This window comes from Gopherus flavomarginatus, chromosome 2 (genome assembly GCF_025201925.1).
Source record: "Gopherus flavomarginatus isolate rGopFla2 chromosome 2, rGopFla2.mat.asm, whole genome shotgun sequence".
NCBI lineage: Eukaryota > Metazoa > Chordata > Testudines > Testudinidae > Gopherus > Gopherus flavomarginatus.
Genome location: NC_066618.1, coordinates 228,309,556 through 228,325,660, shown reverse-complemented (window position 1 = coordinate 228,325,660; position 16,105 = coordinate 228,309,556). Strand labels below are relative to the sequence as shown.

Here is a 16,105-nt window from a genome sequence, read left to right as displayed (position 1 = left end):
AGCCCTCCTGCTTCAGATAGAACACCAGTGAATCTTACTATAGTCTGTGTCCCAAGTTAACCATTTGCACCACAGGAATGATTGGAAGTTGAACTGAAAACGCCATCCTTTTTTTCCTATGTAGCCTGAAGTTTCTCAGGATAGGGGGAAAAGGCCAACTCATCTCTTAGAAGATTTCTAAGGATAAAGAAGGGTAATACAAGATATGTTGGAAAGAGGAAGAATGTGTGTGAGGGTCCAGTGGGGTTTCAAGACAGACTAGAAAGTTTCTTGGATGAAGGAAATAGTGTACGGAAGGAGGACCCTGGGCCAACGTGAGTGATCTGAGGTTTCTGTGAGTCTTTCATCTTGGTTAGTGAGCTTCTAAGAATTTCATTTTCACATTAAAATCCAAAACTATGTGTGAGAATTTCTTCTAATGCATGAATCAATCAATCAATAAACAAACAAACAAATGCATTTTGAATGCCCTTAACTGTACATTTCCTGGTCCTTCGCTGCCTGGACTCACTGAGCTTCTGGAGCAATGGGGAAATGAGTGTCTCATGTTGGTCAACAGTGAGTGCTCTCATCAAATTAAAGTGTGGTTCTGCTGTTCCTGGTGACTCTCTAAAAGTGGTATCTTGAAGTCTTTGTTTATTGTTGCCTCAACAGTTTCCAGATCAAATTTGTTTAGTTTCTAAATGCCATCCTTGCAAAACCTGGAACCGGAAAATCTTTCTGTTTTGCACTGTCACAAGTAATAAATTTCCAGCACACCATATTCTGACCCTAGTTACATCTTGTCACCCTCATTGTCTTCAGTGGGGTTGCACAAGTATAACACAGGAAATAATTTGGTCCAAAAGGTATGTTAACAGTTCTGTTGAAGATGCAGCAGCCAGAGCTCTTTTATAGTTGTGTTGGGTTTCCAGTGTGAACAGAATAAAAAGCTGTAAAAACTTACTTTTGTCACTGAAGTCAACAAATATGATTCCGACTACACATGGAGCAGGTCAATAGAATCAGAATTTCTTTTTAGAATTTAACCATAGTTTAAGGACGCTGACAGCTTATAAATATTGGTTGAAACTTGGTCCCACTGAAGTCAATGGCAAAATTCTCATTAACTTTAGTGAGCCTTACATAGTCTTACTCAGTCCCTAGGAGTGAGGTTAAAAGAGGAGAAAATTAGATCTCCCAGGTTCTGGTACAGATACAGAAGATGACCTTATTCTCCCAAGGTAAAACATGTTTACTTGTTTCTGGAGTTTTTAATGGCATGACAATATCATAAAAAGATTATTTAAAGCTTAGATTTTGTCACAATAGTAAAATAAACTATTTCCCTAACATAGTATTGCATCCAGTATTGTCTGCGCTGCTAGTTAATGATATTTTACAAGGAGTTTTACCACTTAACACACCAGTATGTTTTAAATAAACTTTCTTGCTCAAAGTACATGGAGGACATACCAGATAAATGTAGATGTCTGGACTCCTCAAAATAAAGTGCTATATTAGTAATAAAAAAAATCCCCTGCATGTCTCTTAGTTTGGGTAGCTTGATTTTTCAGGCCTGTTGATTAATCTAATGACCTTGGGAGAAACATTACTGCTTTCTGAATAACAGATATTTTCATGAAAAGAGATATGAAAATGAAAGGAGTTTCAGGTTGTTGTTTTTTTAAAAAACTGCTGTGCAAAATCTTAGCACAACAAACATCACCAGTATGTAAACAGAGCTCTAGCTACTGTGTTTGTCCACAACTAGAGCTACAGATGAACACAGTGTAGTTGTGTGATGACAGGAACAGCTGACTCATTAGTAGAGAGCAGTGAAAGGTAATTAACCCTGGGAAAAGTACAGCTGCCATGCGAGCTGTTCCTTTCTGTAGGATCTGATTAGAAATTAGTGTTAAACCACTGATTCTTTTTAAAAAAGGTCATTGATAATTCACTTTCACTCTCAGGTGTGGCCCCTAGAAGGGGCCTAGAATGGTACCTAATGCACAAAAGGTTTTCAGTCTTAGAAAGGATGTTCAGAGATCGGTATACACCCATTTGGCTGTTGCTGGAGGTTTTTTTTTTTTAATTATAAATATTTCCCTTCTTTGATTGTTGTGAGGACAGTCTCAAAAATCTGTAGACAATGCATAGAAATATATGGCATATACAATTTAAGGTAGAGAATAGTTATTTCACATAAAGCAGGTATTGGATACACTGTTGAATGTTGTTATCATTTAACTGAGGCCTGGCCTAGACTTAAAAGTTAGACTGATATAGCTACATTGGTCAAGAGTGTGAAAAATCCACACCCCTGTGCTGACCTAACCCACAGTGTAGAGGCAGCTCTGTCAACAGAGAATACTTCTGTCACTATAGCTACCATCATTCGGGGAGGTGGTGTTTCTACGCTGACAGAAAACCCCCTTCCATCATTGTAGGCTGCACCACTATGGGATTATGCCAACATAGCTATGATGACATCGCTATGCTGATATAGTCTTCGTAATGTAGACCTACCCTGAGTATGTATTTCTTTTTGCGTTAGAAAATGTTTCTGATCAATGACAATGCAGACAGCCCAAAAAGAAATTTCCCTTTCATTAGAATGAGTAAGTAAAGATTAAATAAAAGGGAATATTCGCTGCATAAAAAAGCCAGAAGCTCCTTCATTTTTCTGCTAATATTTGAGGATTTGGAGTGCCAACAGAAGAGACAGAACCCTTGATTTCATGTGGGATCCAAAGGACAGGACAGGCTACGGTAACATATTCAGAATCATGATTCAGGATTCAGGCCTTATCAAAAGTAATATAACTATCAGCTAAAGTCATACGCATGCTATGGACATTTTCAGAAGTACCACATTTGGGTGTGTGTTTATGACATTTCAGGAGTTTATAACCATCTTAAATTCTAAACTCTTCAAGGCAGGAGTTCCGTTTTCATATACACATGTGGCTGGCACCTAGCACAATGTGAGTGCTGTCAGAATATAAACAATAGGAATATGAACTACTGAAGTCAATGGAAGTTTTATCATTCACCTCTGTGAACCCAGGATTTCACCAGTGAATCTCAATGTAAACTGTATAGAATCACAACTATTGATAACACAAACAAAATAACATTTGAAACATATTTTTGATCTCCTAGATAGTCATATTCTGTGTAAATGACCTGAATTTTCCATAACAGAATGACTGTTGAAGCATTATTAATTTACTAGTAGGATATAATAGTTACAGTAGGTAAGTTTCTAAAGCACTCTTTTTTTTTACATTCTGTATCAAAGTTAAGCTTAGAATTGTGTTTAATCTTTTCTTACTCTGTGTCTATCACACTCGTATCAGCCGAAACTGTTCCCTTTAGAAGTTGTTTCCTTTAAATGCCATTTAGTGTTTACTGTGTCTATATCATATGTGAATTCACACTTACAAAAAAAAGTGCACATGATTGTTGTCATGTTTTCATCAATGAGAGAAAACGCATCCAAATCAGAAAGGACTAAGTATATTTGCTGAGAGAATGATTTACACCTAATATTAAAGCATTTAAGCCATTAACACAACAGACTTTTATAGGACACGTGTCCAGGTGTATGGATATTGAAACAATCTCCTGATTTTGCGAAAAATATTGCAGATAAAGGACCAGCTACATCTTTCAAATTACCTTGCCATACATCATTTTTTCCTTAGTCTCCATTCTTCTTGGAAATATTGTTTTTCGCATTTTTTCTTGGGAAAAGTTTGAAGAGAAAGAAAAACCATTTTTTTGGGGAAAAAACCCTAAATAATATACTAGTTAGGTAGCAGCATGTGTCTCAGAGGAAGCTGGAGTATTGAAGTGCTGGTAAACTAAATGAATGATGATAATAATACTTGGCACTTTTTATAACATGCTTCATCCATAGCTGCAAAATGCACTTTACAAAGTAGGATAAGCATCATTGTTCTTATTTTTAGTGGAAGGTTAAATGACTTGACCAAGGTCACAAAATACATCAGTGTCAGAGGCAGGAATGACATTTTCCTCAAGCCCCATCCACTTCAAGGTGCCTCTTTTGTATATGATGGTCCTGGTACAGATTTTTGCACTGTTCCTGTAGCACCAAGGGGTCAATTTATCCAGCCTCCTGAGGGAAAGGACAATCCCAAGGTGGAATAAAGCTGCTGTAGTGGTTTTATATGAACCTTCTCCTGGCTCCTGGCATAGCCCAGGAAAAGGAGAGAATGGTCAGAATGTTGCTGCACACCAACGATCCCTGGTTGCTAGAATGGATCCTTAAACATATAAGTTGCTGGACAAAACCATAAAGACTTACAGACACTCACACTCTGAGCCTGTGCTGAACATATCTTGGCCACATGAGGGAATCCAGCCTGATAAATCTTTTCAGTGCTTTGGCGTCAGGCAAGCAAAGCCCTGTTCAGTTCTCATGTATGCATGGTCTTTCTTGCTCCATTTTTCAAGTTTTTTCTCTGTTGCTCACCGTGGTTCCGGGAACTTACGGTTAGTGCAATAGTGCAAGCAAGTCTAATTGTCTTTAGTAGTTTGGGTCATTGAAGTCTCTTAGGCTGTGACAGACTGTACTTCACATGACACTCCTGAAGTTAATGAACATGTGTGATTTGCATGTTGAAGGATGGCACACTTCTTCCTTTTGTGTGACTTTCCCCACTCCTTAGAATGAGTCTGCCATGCCTAATGAAGAGAGAGGCCGCTGAAGAAGATGAATGCATCTGAACACTGAGTGGTGTTTGTCTCTTTCTAAATTATAACTTGTATTTTAGATTCATTGTACCATTTGGCTCCATGTCTGAAAATGAACAAAAGACAATAATTAAATAAGTCAATTAGCTGCAGTTCCTTATACTGTATAAGGAGGTTCTTTATACCAATTCTAGCTGTAAAATTACTCCCCCAAAATCTGGTTAGGACAGCCAGAAACCACAGGCAAGAAAAGTAGTAACAGAGATTAAAACTTTAAATATTTGAGAAGTGATGATCATTCTGACAGAGTCTAATCTGCTCTAACCCATTTTTAAGAGCTCAGTGCTACACAAAATTCCCCTGGGAGTCAACTAAGTCCCATCTAATTTAATGTGAATTTTACATGTGTAAGAACTTCAGCACTGGACCCTAAGTAGCAGGACTAGTGAATAGTGCTACCCAATTCTTTCCTGAGTTGTATGAGTGCTGCCGCTATGTAACTGAAAACATAAGAATCAAGTGTAACTGACTATAGGTTTTTGTATGAGCCAGGCTTTTCACTTTGGGCTCAGTTCTGCAACTGCTAAGCATCCCCTTTTGATGTGCTGAGCACTGTCAACTCCTGCTGAAATCAGTTGCAGCAGCTCCTCACACTCAGCACCTTGAAGCGTTGAGTCCTCTATGAAGGAAAAATTGCATAGACTTAAAAGAGTAAATACATTTTAAAATAAAAGCACCCCTATGTTACAGAATCAATGGCGTGTGCTCTTTGAACTTTGTATAAAAAGTGCTCTGAAATCATAAGGTTGTTATGGTGTAGTTTTACTCAAAATAATGCATATCATCGTAACACAAGCCTTGAAGTTAAGTGCTTCGTTTAATGAAAATAGTTACCATAGTTACCACAGGAGAACAGAGAATAACTTTTAGTCCTTTTGAAGTTATGAAGCTGCTTAAAAGAGGAAAAAGAAAACAAGCATGCAGAAGTTTATTATTCAGTGTTTCATGCCTGACCAACTCTAAAAAAGAAAAAAATTCTGGATAGATTAAGGTATTAACATTTTCCAGCTGAAATCCATAGTTGCCCATCAACAAATACAAATCACATTTCAACTCTGTGACTTTGTTTTCTGAGTCACAGAGGAAACAGATTTTTCTAAGGCTCTGCTTTTGTTAATAAACCACATCTTACTGGTAAAAAAAAAATCATTCTAAAGACAGTAATACATTGCTAAACATAACAACTCATGCAATCTAAGGTCTAACTTTATTATTCATTATAAACACTCTGTTCTTAAAGGCCTGATGGGAGGGAATTGGAAATTTATAATAGTGAAGATGTCTTCTAGTGCCAGCTTCATTGTTTTTCAGTTTAGCATTGAGATGTGCTCTCTCTGAAATGTTAATGGAGGTCACTGTTGTTGCTCTCCTTTACTGTGACTAACCAAAAGAGTTCTTACATAGTTGAGTAACAAAATGATGTACTTTCCTGTGTATCACCTTCAGCTTGTGAACCTCTAAAGCAGCAGTGATTAACAGGACTTTTACAAAGTTTCTGTGTAGTTACAAGGACAGCTTCAATCTTCTGTCATTTTTTTGCATTAGCTATGATTATGCTTTTACCTCCAAAATAAATTTATTTTAAAGGTAACAATACAGACTCAGAGAATAGCTTATGTTTCATCTATATTTATCAGCACTCACTGTACATTTGTGTCTTCATTACCAGGAAATATTAAGGGACATTGTGCCATCTATTCCTGTTTACAGTTTATTATGCAGAGATAGGAAACACTTAGCATGTAAAATGAATGTAGAAATTATTCCTGGATAGAAACACGGACATTTCCCACTCGTTGGCTCTTTCTCCTCCATCACCGGATCAGAGTGTAATTGTCAGTAATCAGGCCTGCTTGCTGCTGATAAAACCACTCTGAATGCTAGCAGCCTTCTTTGTGTGATGACTCAATTATTCCAGAAGTGCCTCATCAAATCTGCCCCATCAGCTGGGCTAATAAATAAGGAGAAGAAACTGGCCCCCCAAAGCAAATTATAAATCCATTTGCATTAACCATTTCACTGGTCCATGATCTAGGCAGAAATAAGCATGGCAGATTGTGTTAAGCTTATTTGAATATGTTTATAATGTTTACAGCAAGCAACCTTTTTTTTTTGTGCACAAGGTGTTGGAATTATCAGTCATGAATAACATCTAAATGCAGTTATGTTAATTACAGTGAGGCCTCAGGCATCTTTGAGGGATATTTTGTTGCTTAAATCAGGTGAAAGTTAAACCCTTCTGTGAGGCGAAATATGATCTTGCACATGGCACTGGAATTACTGCAGTGTTTAAAAGAGAGAGAGAAGAAGGGCTGAGGGTATATTTTCACAGGTATTGAAAAGGACAAATGCTGGTGTTAGAAGGCTTTCCAGCACAGGCAAAATGACCTCATGTTCATCACAATGCAGTAACAGGTAAAACAAAGTTAAGCCTGATGTTTGGAAATAAAGCACCAATGTAATTAGAATGGATTTTTATTTATGCAGCGCAAAAGTTCACTGGTCATTTAATACAACTTAGATAAAGACAAATTCTCTGCCCCAAGGACATTCCAATCTAAACTCTCAATCCTGCCAACACTGATGTGCATGAGTAGTCCCGTTGAAACCACCAGCCCTACTCATGTGTTTAATATTAGATACATGGTTCTGAATCTAGCTGAAATAGGACATAAGTGTGTGCATAATATTGAAGATAATGAGATTACTGCCCTGTGTAAAGTTCCATACATGCTTAAGCCTTTCCAGTACCAGGGCCTAAATCAGAATAAATCAAATGGATTAAAATTTGCTTTTCTGTTGCATCTTATCTCTTCAAGTTTATGGCTGAGGTATTTATAGATCTTTAAATTTCTTAGAATATGTTGTGTTACAAAGAGAAACCATTGCCACTTATTGTACATGTGAATAATTATTTTTAAATTGCACTGATAAATGTGGTGGGCTTTGTTTCCTTTTGTATTTTTTTTTAATTCTGGGTTGAATGTTCACAGACTGCTCTAAATGACAATTTGTTTAATACTTTCATCATTACAGTTGATCATCTAGGGTTGCAATAAATGAAGGAAAATCAAATTCATCAGCAGAAAACTAATCTTGATGTTCAGAGGGAATCTTTTCCTTCCTGATATCGTATAGCTTGTGTATTACATTGCCTATACCGACAGAGAAAACAAACTCATATTTTATAGTCAAATCATCTACATTTTCCGCATATTTTTTCTTCATATTAAAGTTCTGAGGAATCAACATTTTTAGAAATGACGAAGGGTGTGAGCTTGTGATCTGATCCAGGGGACTGGATCCTTACCCACAAACACTGTCCCTTTGAGACACTGCAGGGGCCGAGGAATCAGATTTCAGGAACAGAGTCCAAGCTGTGATTTCTATCAGCTTTATGGTATGAATCATGGATCTTATTAGGTTTGAACTTAGGAGTCAATTCTATGCTTTGCATTGGAAGTAGCTATAAACAAAAAGACTAGTAGCAAAGATTCAGGGTGACTTCCTTCAGCTTGGAGCAGTAGCAATGACAAGTGAAAATAAATATTCTTTCCATCTTTTTTGTGTGTAGATTTTACCATTCAAGTTGAATTTGCAGTGTCCATTTGCCCTTTATTGTGACATATATCCTCTCTGGTATATAAGGCTCATATGTAGTTAGAAATCCTATGACAGCTTCATGGGCAGTAGTAGTGTTGAAAGTAGTGAGGCCCTCATGGAGTAGATCTCCAGTCCTGTGCACATTATGGAGGGGGATCTCCATGATAAGTCTCCTTAGCTCTCCGCTGACTTGGTTCAGTGGGTTCATGCAAAGCCTGGATCGATTGGGCCAGACCCCTTCATTAGGAGATGCTTGTGTACTGTGGTGATAGATGCCACTGTAAGAAATGGAACCACAGATTAACAGGCCATTTCCATCATATATGCCAGATACTCCCAGATATTGTAAGTGAATACAGTTCAGCTTAATTAAACCACATCCATATCTGTGGCCTCCTGTCTTTCTTCCAGCATGGATGGACTATAGAGGCTGCTGGCCAGCTGCAGAGATTGTCTAATGGGTTGGTGCGAAGGATATCATCTTTCAGACCTGCACTGCAGCCTAAAGCTCTTTTACTTGGGCTTTGCACTATCTCTCAGCGTTTGGCCCATAGTTAATTTTCTTAGAACTAGTGGATAAAAAAAGGCCATTGATTACACTTCTATAGTGAAATAAATATTTTGTTCACCAAATTACTTTTGAATAGTTAGGTATTGGAGTAGATCATAATCCATCCTTTGTATAAAAGAAATAATTTGCAATCTGCAATATCTGATGCTACCTAGCATTGTATTTGAAATATAAGTGGTTCTTTGAACAGGTGACACAGATGACACACACATCATGTTGCATTAAGTATGTCACATCCTATGACACAATGTAGTCTGACATACCTTGTTGATAATATGACAGCTGCATTACAGTATATTACAGAAATGTGTTCTTACCCAGGAATCAGCTGTAAGGTGGTTTGTCCCTCGTTATCTGAAACAAACAGAGGGCCAGCACATCTAAAACTATTTATTGATAGGGTGACCAGATAGCAACTTTGAAAAAACGGAACAAGGGTTGGTGAATAATAGGCGCCTATATAAGAAAAAGTCTCAAAAAACAGGACTGTCCCTTTAAAAACTGGACATCTGGTCACCCTGTTTATTGATAAAGTTATATTTGTAATTAAAACTTATGAGAGTTTTGTTTTGCATTTTATAGTCCTATCGTTATTCTACTTTAATAATCTCTAGTTTATGAAGGTAGATGATCAGCTATAACACAAGACAGATAGGAATCAAATAGAAAATTGCACTGTTGAATGCACTTTTCCCACAAAGTCCTTTTTAAAGTAAGGTTTTTTTAAAATACAGTTAGTTATTGTGTAAAAGTAAATGTGAAAAGTTATATATTTTTGTGCTCTTTGTGCACTTTGCCAAGAGGATCTCAGCTGTGCTGTCTTAACTCTCAGTCCCTCAGGATGAGAGAGACAGCAGATGGGGTTAGGGCAGAGGGCTGATGCATGTGACAGCAAACGGCCTGGTTGTTGAGTGGAAGCTGTGAGCGTCAGGAAGCTCCTTTTCCCCTGAGAGCCAACTAACCACTGAAGAAAGTTGAAAATGAGCCCTTTGAGAAACGCTATTAAAAGTAGTAAAAAATTGCAATTGTGCAGATGATGTGCTGCTGTGTGGTTATTCGGATGGTAATGAGTTTGACATTAGGGAACTCAGAGGGTTTACAACTACTCCCTTATGTGATTTAGGTCTTTATTGGCAATCTTTGAGAAAATAAATGGAAAATATATTGCTAATAAATACATAATATGATAGGATTTTAGACAAAAAGCTGCTAAGTTTCAGACTTTAGAAAGAGCTTTGTTCACCAGCATATGTCTGTTTTCAGGGATCTTTTTGTTTTAGGTTAGTGTGTTGCAAAGAGGAAAAGGCAGGTGCGAAGGTTTAAAACTCTTGTGTTTTTTAAACTACTGTTGAGCTAGAATAATGAAAAAAGGCTTCTGAGGGTAAACACCACCTTCTCCAACAACTTATTGGGTATAATAGCTTAAAATCCTTCTAGCTGCTGTGCTACTTGTCTTTCCCTCCTCTCCCGCTATGTTATTTTGTTGTCTGTTTTGATACTTGATAAAGTTTTATTCGTTTTAATTAAAGCAGTTGATAGGATTTTAAGGCAAGACTTGATCTACTGAGAGTCAGACATAAGTTAGCGGTTAAATAAATCCCAGTCACCCTGAAACAGCATTCCAGTTTTTCAAATGACATATTCAAATTGTATTGACAAGGCTTCATCAAACTTTGTCAACTGAATAGACAAAGTTTGAGCTTGAAGTTTCAAACATTGGAGGATAAATGTTGCCATCAGGCTGTACTGTATGCGCTAATCATGCATGTATTGACGAAATATGCTGTACAGTATTTCAAAGGGAACTCTGACGTTTCAAATGCTTCTAAACTGAAATGACATCATTCTTGTCACCAGGGCAGATGTGGCAGTGATAGACTGTATGCAAATAACAGAACACAAAGGGCTTGATTTCCATAGGCACCAGTACTCTGAACTCTCACTAAAATCTTCAGGAGCTGTAGGTTTTTCAGCACTTTTGAATATCAGGCTTGCATTACTGTACATCCACATATCCCTGTTCCTGCAGCTCATCTGCACTGAGCTCCCCTTGATTTCAGTGGGAATTTGCTCAGAGAAAGGCTGTAAAATCAGGATCAGGGAAACTTCCTTCCTTTCATTCAATTCGTTTATATAGGAAACACTGGCATAATGCAAATATTTTAAAATATTAGCACTTTTAAATAATTAACTAATAACACTCAGCAAACTTACAACTAAAGCTTGCAGTAGTTTAGAGTACATCCCATTCCACACCGGGTACCAAAACTTTGTTTTGCTTAACAAGGAGTTATAAGAATATCCAAAGAGACATTATGCTTCTGTGATGAAAATGCATGGATGTGTATTTTTAAATATAGTAAAATGGGAAACTTTTCTTGCTGTAGATCAAATTCTTAAGCTGTGAATGAGTGCATTAACACTGTAACCAAAGGTAGTTTTAAAAAAAAGAGTTGACTTTTGTTTTGCCCCTTTTGACAGCAGCATTAAACCTTTTTGTGTGTTTACAATGTAACTTGACAATACTATGCTAGAAAGTGTTGCACCTGGATATTTTCCCCATTTGATGTAAATCAGTCCCACTTTATCTGTGTTTGATGTAGTGTATCTGCATTCTTTCTTTCAGAGAATGAATTTCAGGATAGTTTGTTAAATCAGAAAAGGTATCTTGGTCAGAGTGACGGATTTGGTCATTTGGAATCTGCACAGAATTTCACCCGGAAGCAGGCAAAGGTGGGAGAATTCATTCATGAAAATGAACCTCAGTCAAAGTATGTTTCTGTATTAAGCTCAGGAAAATATGTGATCTATTTGTAGCATTGCTATTTCCATTGCAGATGTGTTTATTTTGGTTAGTATTTTAAAATATACCAGTGTGCAAGACTCAAGTATAACAATGTTTGGCCATAGTCAAATAGATGAACATTTTAAATACATAAAAGTTCTGCTCTTTAGTTTCAGAACCCAACTCTGTCTTTATGAATTGGCAAGAGGCAGAAATATTTTCAGATCTCCATAAACCTTTCATCACTGAAAAGATGTTTTAAAACATATCATTTTTATTTCACTTGAAGGAGATGACTTATGTTGATAAAACATCTGATTTGATAATACATGTTGATTTTAATTTTTTTTTAATTCCTTCTTTCTATAAGATGGGGGCACATACTTTGTCCCATTTGCCGGTTATCTTACTAGTTTTCTCTTCAATGTAATTCAGTTTTTTTCAATGTTGTTAAAAGAAACAATTTCTTAACACTTAGTATGTTTTCCACCATGTGTAGTCTAAGATATAGAAGGACGATATCAAATTCATCATTTTTCAAGTTAAAAAGCTCCTAAATGTGAAAAAAATAGCATCAACTTTCAACTTAAATCAAGCAATCTTTAGGCAGGATAAATTTTATAAATTTGTGCTAAAAATACAAAGCTGGCAGTTGCCCCTTAATTTCATAAAGCTGTGACTCTGCCCTCTGATGCCTTGGTAAAGCAGACTAATAGAAATCCTTGGCACACGTTGGTTACCTAAGGGAATAATGGAACTATTTGCTGTTGTCATTTGGCAACAGGACATAAACATATGGCTTTGGTTTATATTCAGCACTGCCAGTTGTGCAAAGTTGCATGGATAAAGTATACAACAGCAGTGACAACTCAGAAATCAGAAGTGAGAATCAAAATAAATCATCCTCATTACCAAGCTATCCAAGCTTGTCTCTGGTCTAAGGTTTATTTCATTGCAGTTCATTTTCAAGTATTAAGTCCCATATGAAAAACTCCTTATTTCTCAAAAACATACATAGCATTTGGCCCTCTGCATAAGATTCTGTATCCTGCATGGATTTCATATTATGTAGTCCGCAACTGAATGTGCTTTCAGCTTTGGATTTACTGTTTGCACTTATTTATTTTAATTATTGTGGGAAGATCACATTTAAAGCAATCACTTCCATGCCAATCAACTTTCTCATAGAGGAATCAAGGATAAGATTATAAGGTAAAGGAACATGAACAGTGTCAAAATCAAGGACAAGATGTCAGAAAGGAGTAATCACATGCCTTCTGAAATGGTCCTGAAAAGCACTTTTTAATGTGTGTGTGTGTGGTTTTTTTTCTTCCTGCTGATTAAAAAAAGTCCTCTTCTGTTAAGTTTATCAACCTGAGATTAGGCCTCAATACAGGCACATCCCTGAAAATTATGTAATTATATCTTACTCTAGCAATACTCTAACGTATGAAATGTTTCTTTTTCACTGCACATAATCAGATCTCTGCACAGAGAGTAGTATATCCGTAGTAAGCTTCTCTAGAATTTAATATTGAGGGAGGCATCAGAAATTATGTTGAAATGATAATAAGACTGACATAAACCAAAAAAAACAAAAGCTGGTCAAAGGCTGGTGTTCAATCTTCAACCTACCTGAGTTTTGCTTTGGGATCTTCTTGTTGTTTGGTTTGGTGGATGTTGGTTTTGTTTTATTTTTTTTAATTACCATAATAATTTCTCATTTGTTTGTATGTTTTAAAAGGTAGTTTTTATTAAAGAAAAAAGAAAGAAACACACATCCTCAGTGCAAAGAGCACTGACAAGACAGAGTTGTCACAGTTTATTATTTATTGTGGAAGGATGAGTAATTTTCACACTTGTTAGATCACCATGGGGCACAATACTGCACACATATGCTATGGGTCACAGTGCTTTGCAGAGTCTGACTTTGTAGAGTTTGACTTTGCATGCGAATACTCACAGCCCGCCTGCTAGTAAGTTCATGAGAGATAACACTGCATGATTGTCTAAAAATAATATTCCCATTTTAAAATATCATGACAGGAATGGAATTAGCTCTTGTCACCATTGTAAATCAAAAAATGGAGAGAGAGAGACTCTCTTTAAAGTATTCAGAGGGACTATTTTTAATAGGAAAATGATTGCGCCAATGGATCCTAGTGGTCTGTTGTATGAAAACATATTTATCAAACATTTTGAATAAGTAATAATAAATCTTTTAGCTCTGTTTGCATATGTATTTATATGAGAATTGGAATGTATATTGAAATATACACTGAAAATGTGTATGCAAATAGTTAATAGACAGAATCCTAGGGCTGCTATTTCTTTCAAACATATCAAAATCAATGCAAACTTGCTCTAGACAAGTTGTTTGCCAAATTTGATTTTCAAAGTCAGAGGTGTTTTTAGTTAAAAGATCTCTGAGAATCTTCTTCTTTTTTTTTTTTTTTGGACTACAGCTAAAACTGGGGATGATTTCCTTCCTTTTCTTTCCTATTTTAATAACTGTAGTCTGAGGAAAGGTTGCAGACTGCCACACCAGGGGTCTCAAGCTCTCTCAGTGAAACTCATCCTTGTGCAGAGATTAAAATAGGACTTAAGTGGTGCATAGACCATGAGCTAGCTCTCCCCAGGAGGTGAATTTCATCCTTTACCTACATTAGCAATGCAAGCTTCCCCACCTGCTCTCATTTCCCAGCTAATGTACTGGATGGACTAATTTCAGGAGTTCTGAAAGAGTTATATTAACATTTGTAAAGAATAAACAAACTTCTTTCAAGATGAGGTCTTTGTATTCGATATACCATATTTCAGCCCAGTGCTATTTCCTCAGACCAAATGATAACCCTCTCAAAAAACTGGAGCCAAATCCTTGTTGCCTCACTCATGCAAGTACTCACATAATCGACTCACACATAATCTGATTTGCTGAGACTTGTGTGAGTAAGGTGAGTAGGATTTGGCTGCTATAATCAAGAACACTGAAACAATCTGAACAGTAAGGGCAAAAGCTGCTACTGCATTAATAAAATCAGAGATTCTCGATCCTGTGGAATTGTCTGTTCGTAAAAAATTAATTCCCTTTAGCATTCAGATGTACTGGTCAGTCAGCCAGGTCAGTTTTCTGGGAGTATATTTACTAGCCCCAAAAAACTGTATGTCCCAACCAATAAGATGCAAAATAACCAAACATATTCAGTAAAAAAAGCATTAGTGAAATTAGTAATCTGTAACAAACTTTGAGGAAAACAATTTATTTACTGTCAAAACAAGAACCTTGGCCTTAAAACATAAAGGCCAGGTATATAATTTTGTATATAAAATTTTTCTTTGGCTTTTTTGGCCATTTTGCTCTAGTGGCCATGAGTGCCTTCTGAGCTGACCACTCTCAACTCCCATTGGTTTCAGCACCTTAAAGAAACAGGCCATTAGTGTAAGCAACAATAGCAAGACATGTCTCAAAACTGCTTGCAGAGAAAAAAAGTTGGCTTTAAAGCTATTGGGCAGACGTTCGCATTAGGAACATCATTTCATATTTTTTGCCATAGCTGATTAAAAGGTTGGAATGGATGAGTATCTGTTGGCTGTGTTCTTCCACTTAAAAACAGGAGACATGAAAGTAAGAAACAGTGAACTTTTTATATTTACCTTTGCCTATTTCAAATGGTCTCTGGGGAAAAAAAATAAAAAAACCCAATAAACATCTTCACTGGGACATCGCCTTGAAATTTCCAGCTAGAGAAGGAAGGTAGCTGCAAAATATTAATTATTTTCCACAGCTTTATCCATATTTATTTTTACTTTAACAGGAGGGACTTTGTGCGAGTTAAACCACTTTATATGCAACAGACACACTTGCAAGTTGATGATTATTTTTAAAAGCAATGTGCCCCATCCTAAGCAGGCCTAACCATTTTAATCTTAAACTGTTTAAACATCTGTCATAAATTCAAAGGATTTTAAAGAAAGAAAAGCAATAGAGAAAATCACCTACATTGATTTTATTGTTGGTTTTCACTCATTGTGTGGATTTTAAATATTCATCACCATGAAACATGGTATTTAAAACCAAGTAACTGCTGTTCAGTAGAAGCAGTGGACACTTTTTGTTTCATAATTAAAAGAGCAGCACAGTGATTGGTGTGGTATTTATTATGAAATGATGACAAAGGAGTACCAGTGGTTTTAATAGTTTTAGCTTAGAGGAGCTGTTGTTAATTTTGTCTGTAGAGTTGCAGGTGAAATAATGCACAATGGATAAATAGTCTATATTGGTTTAACTGAACATAATATATAGTGTGTTCTGGAGTTGTTTGTCTCAATAGACTACAGTAATCAAAAGTAATGAACCTATTATGTGCAGGACCTTGGAGAGT

General features: G+C 36.5%; 1 protein-coding gene across 7 annotated transcripts in view; it reads left to right on the top strand.

The window, feature by feature from the left end:
* ST18 (ST18 C2H2C-type zinc finger transcription factor) overlaps positions 1-16,105 on the top strand; it is a 230,187-nt gene that overhangs the window by 124,864 nt on the left and 89,218 nt on the right. For 6 of the 7 annotated variants that reach the window (XR_007772789.1, XM_050941937.1, XM_050941938.1 and 3 more), the window contains one exon: positions 11,565-11,671. The exons of the other annotated variant lie outside the window; for it this stretch is intronic. Coding sequence is in view for 3 of the 6 variants with exons in the window: in XM_050941937.1 (XP_050797894.1) it covers positions 11,565-11,671 (107 nt within the window). In the remaining 3 variants the exon portion in view is untranslated. The remainder of the gene's footprint in view (positions 1-11,564; positions 11,672-16,105) is intronic. 7 annotated transcript variants of the gene reach the window in all.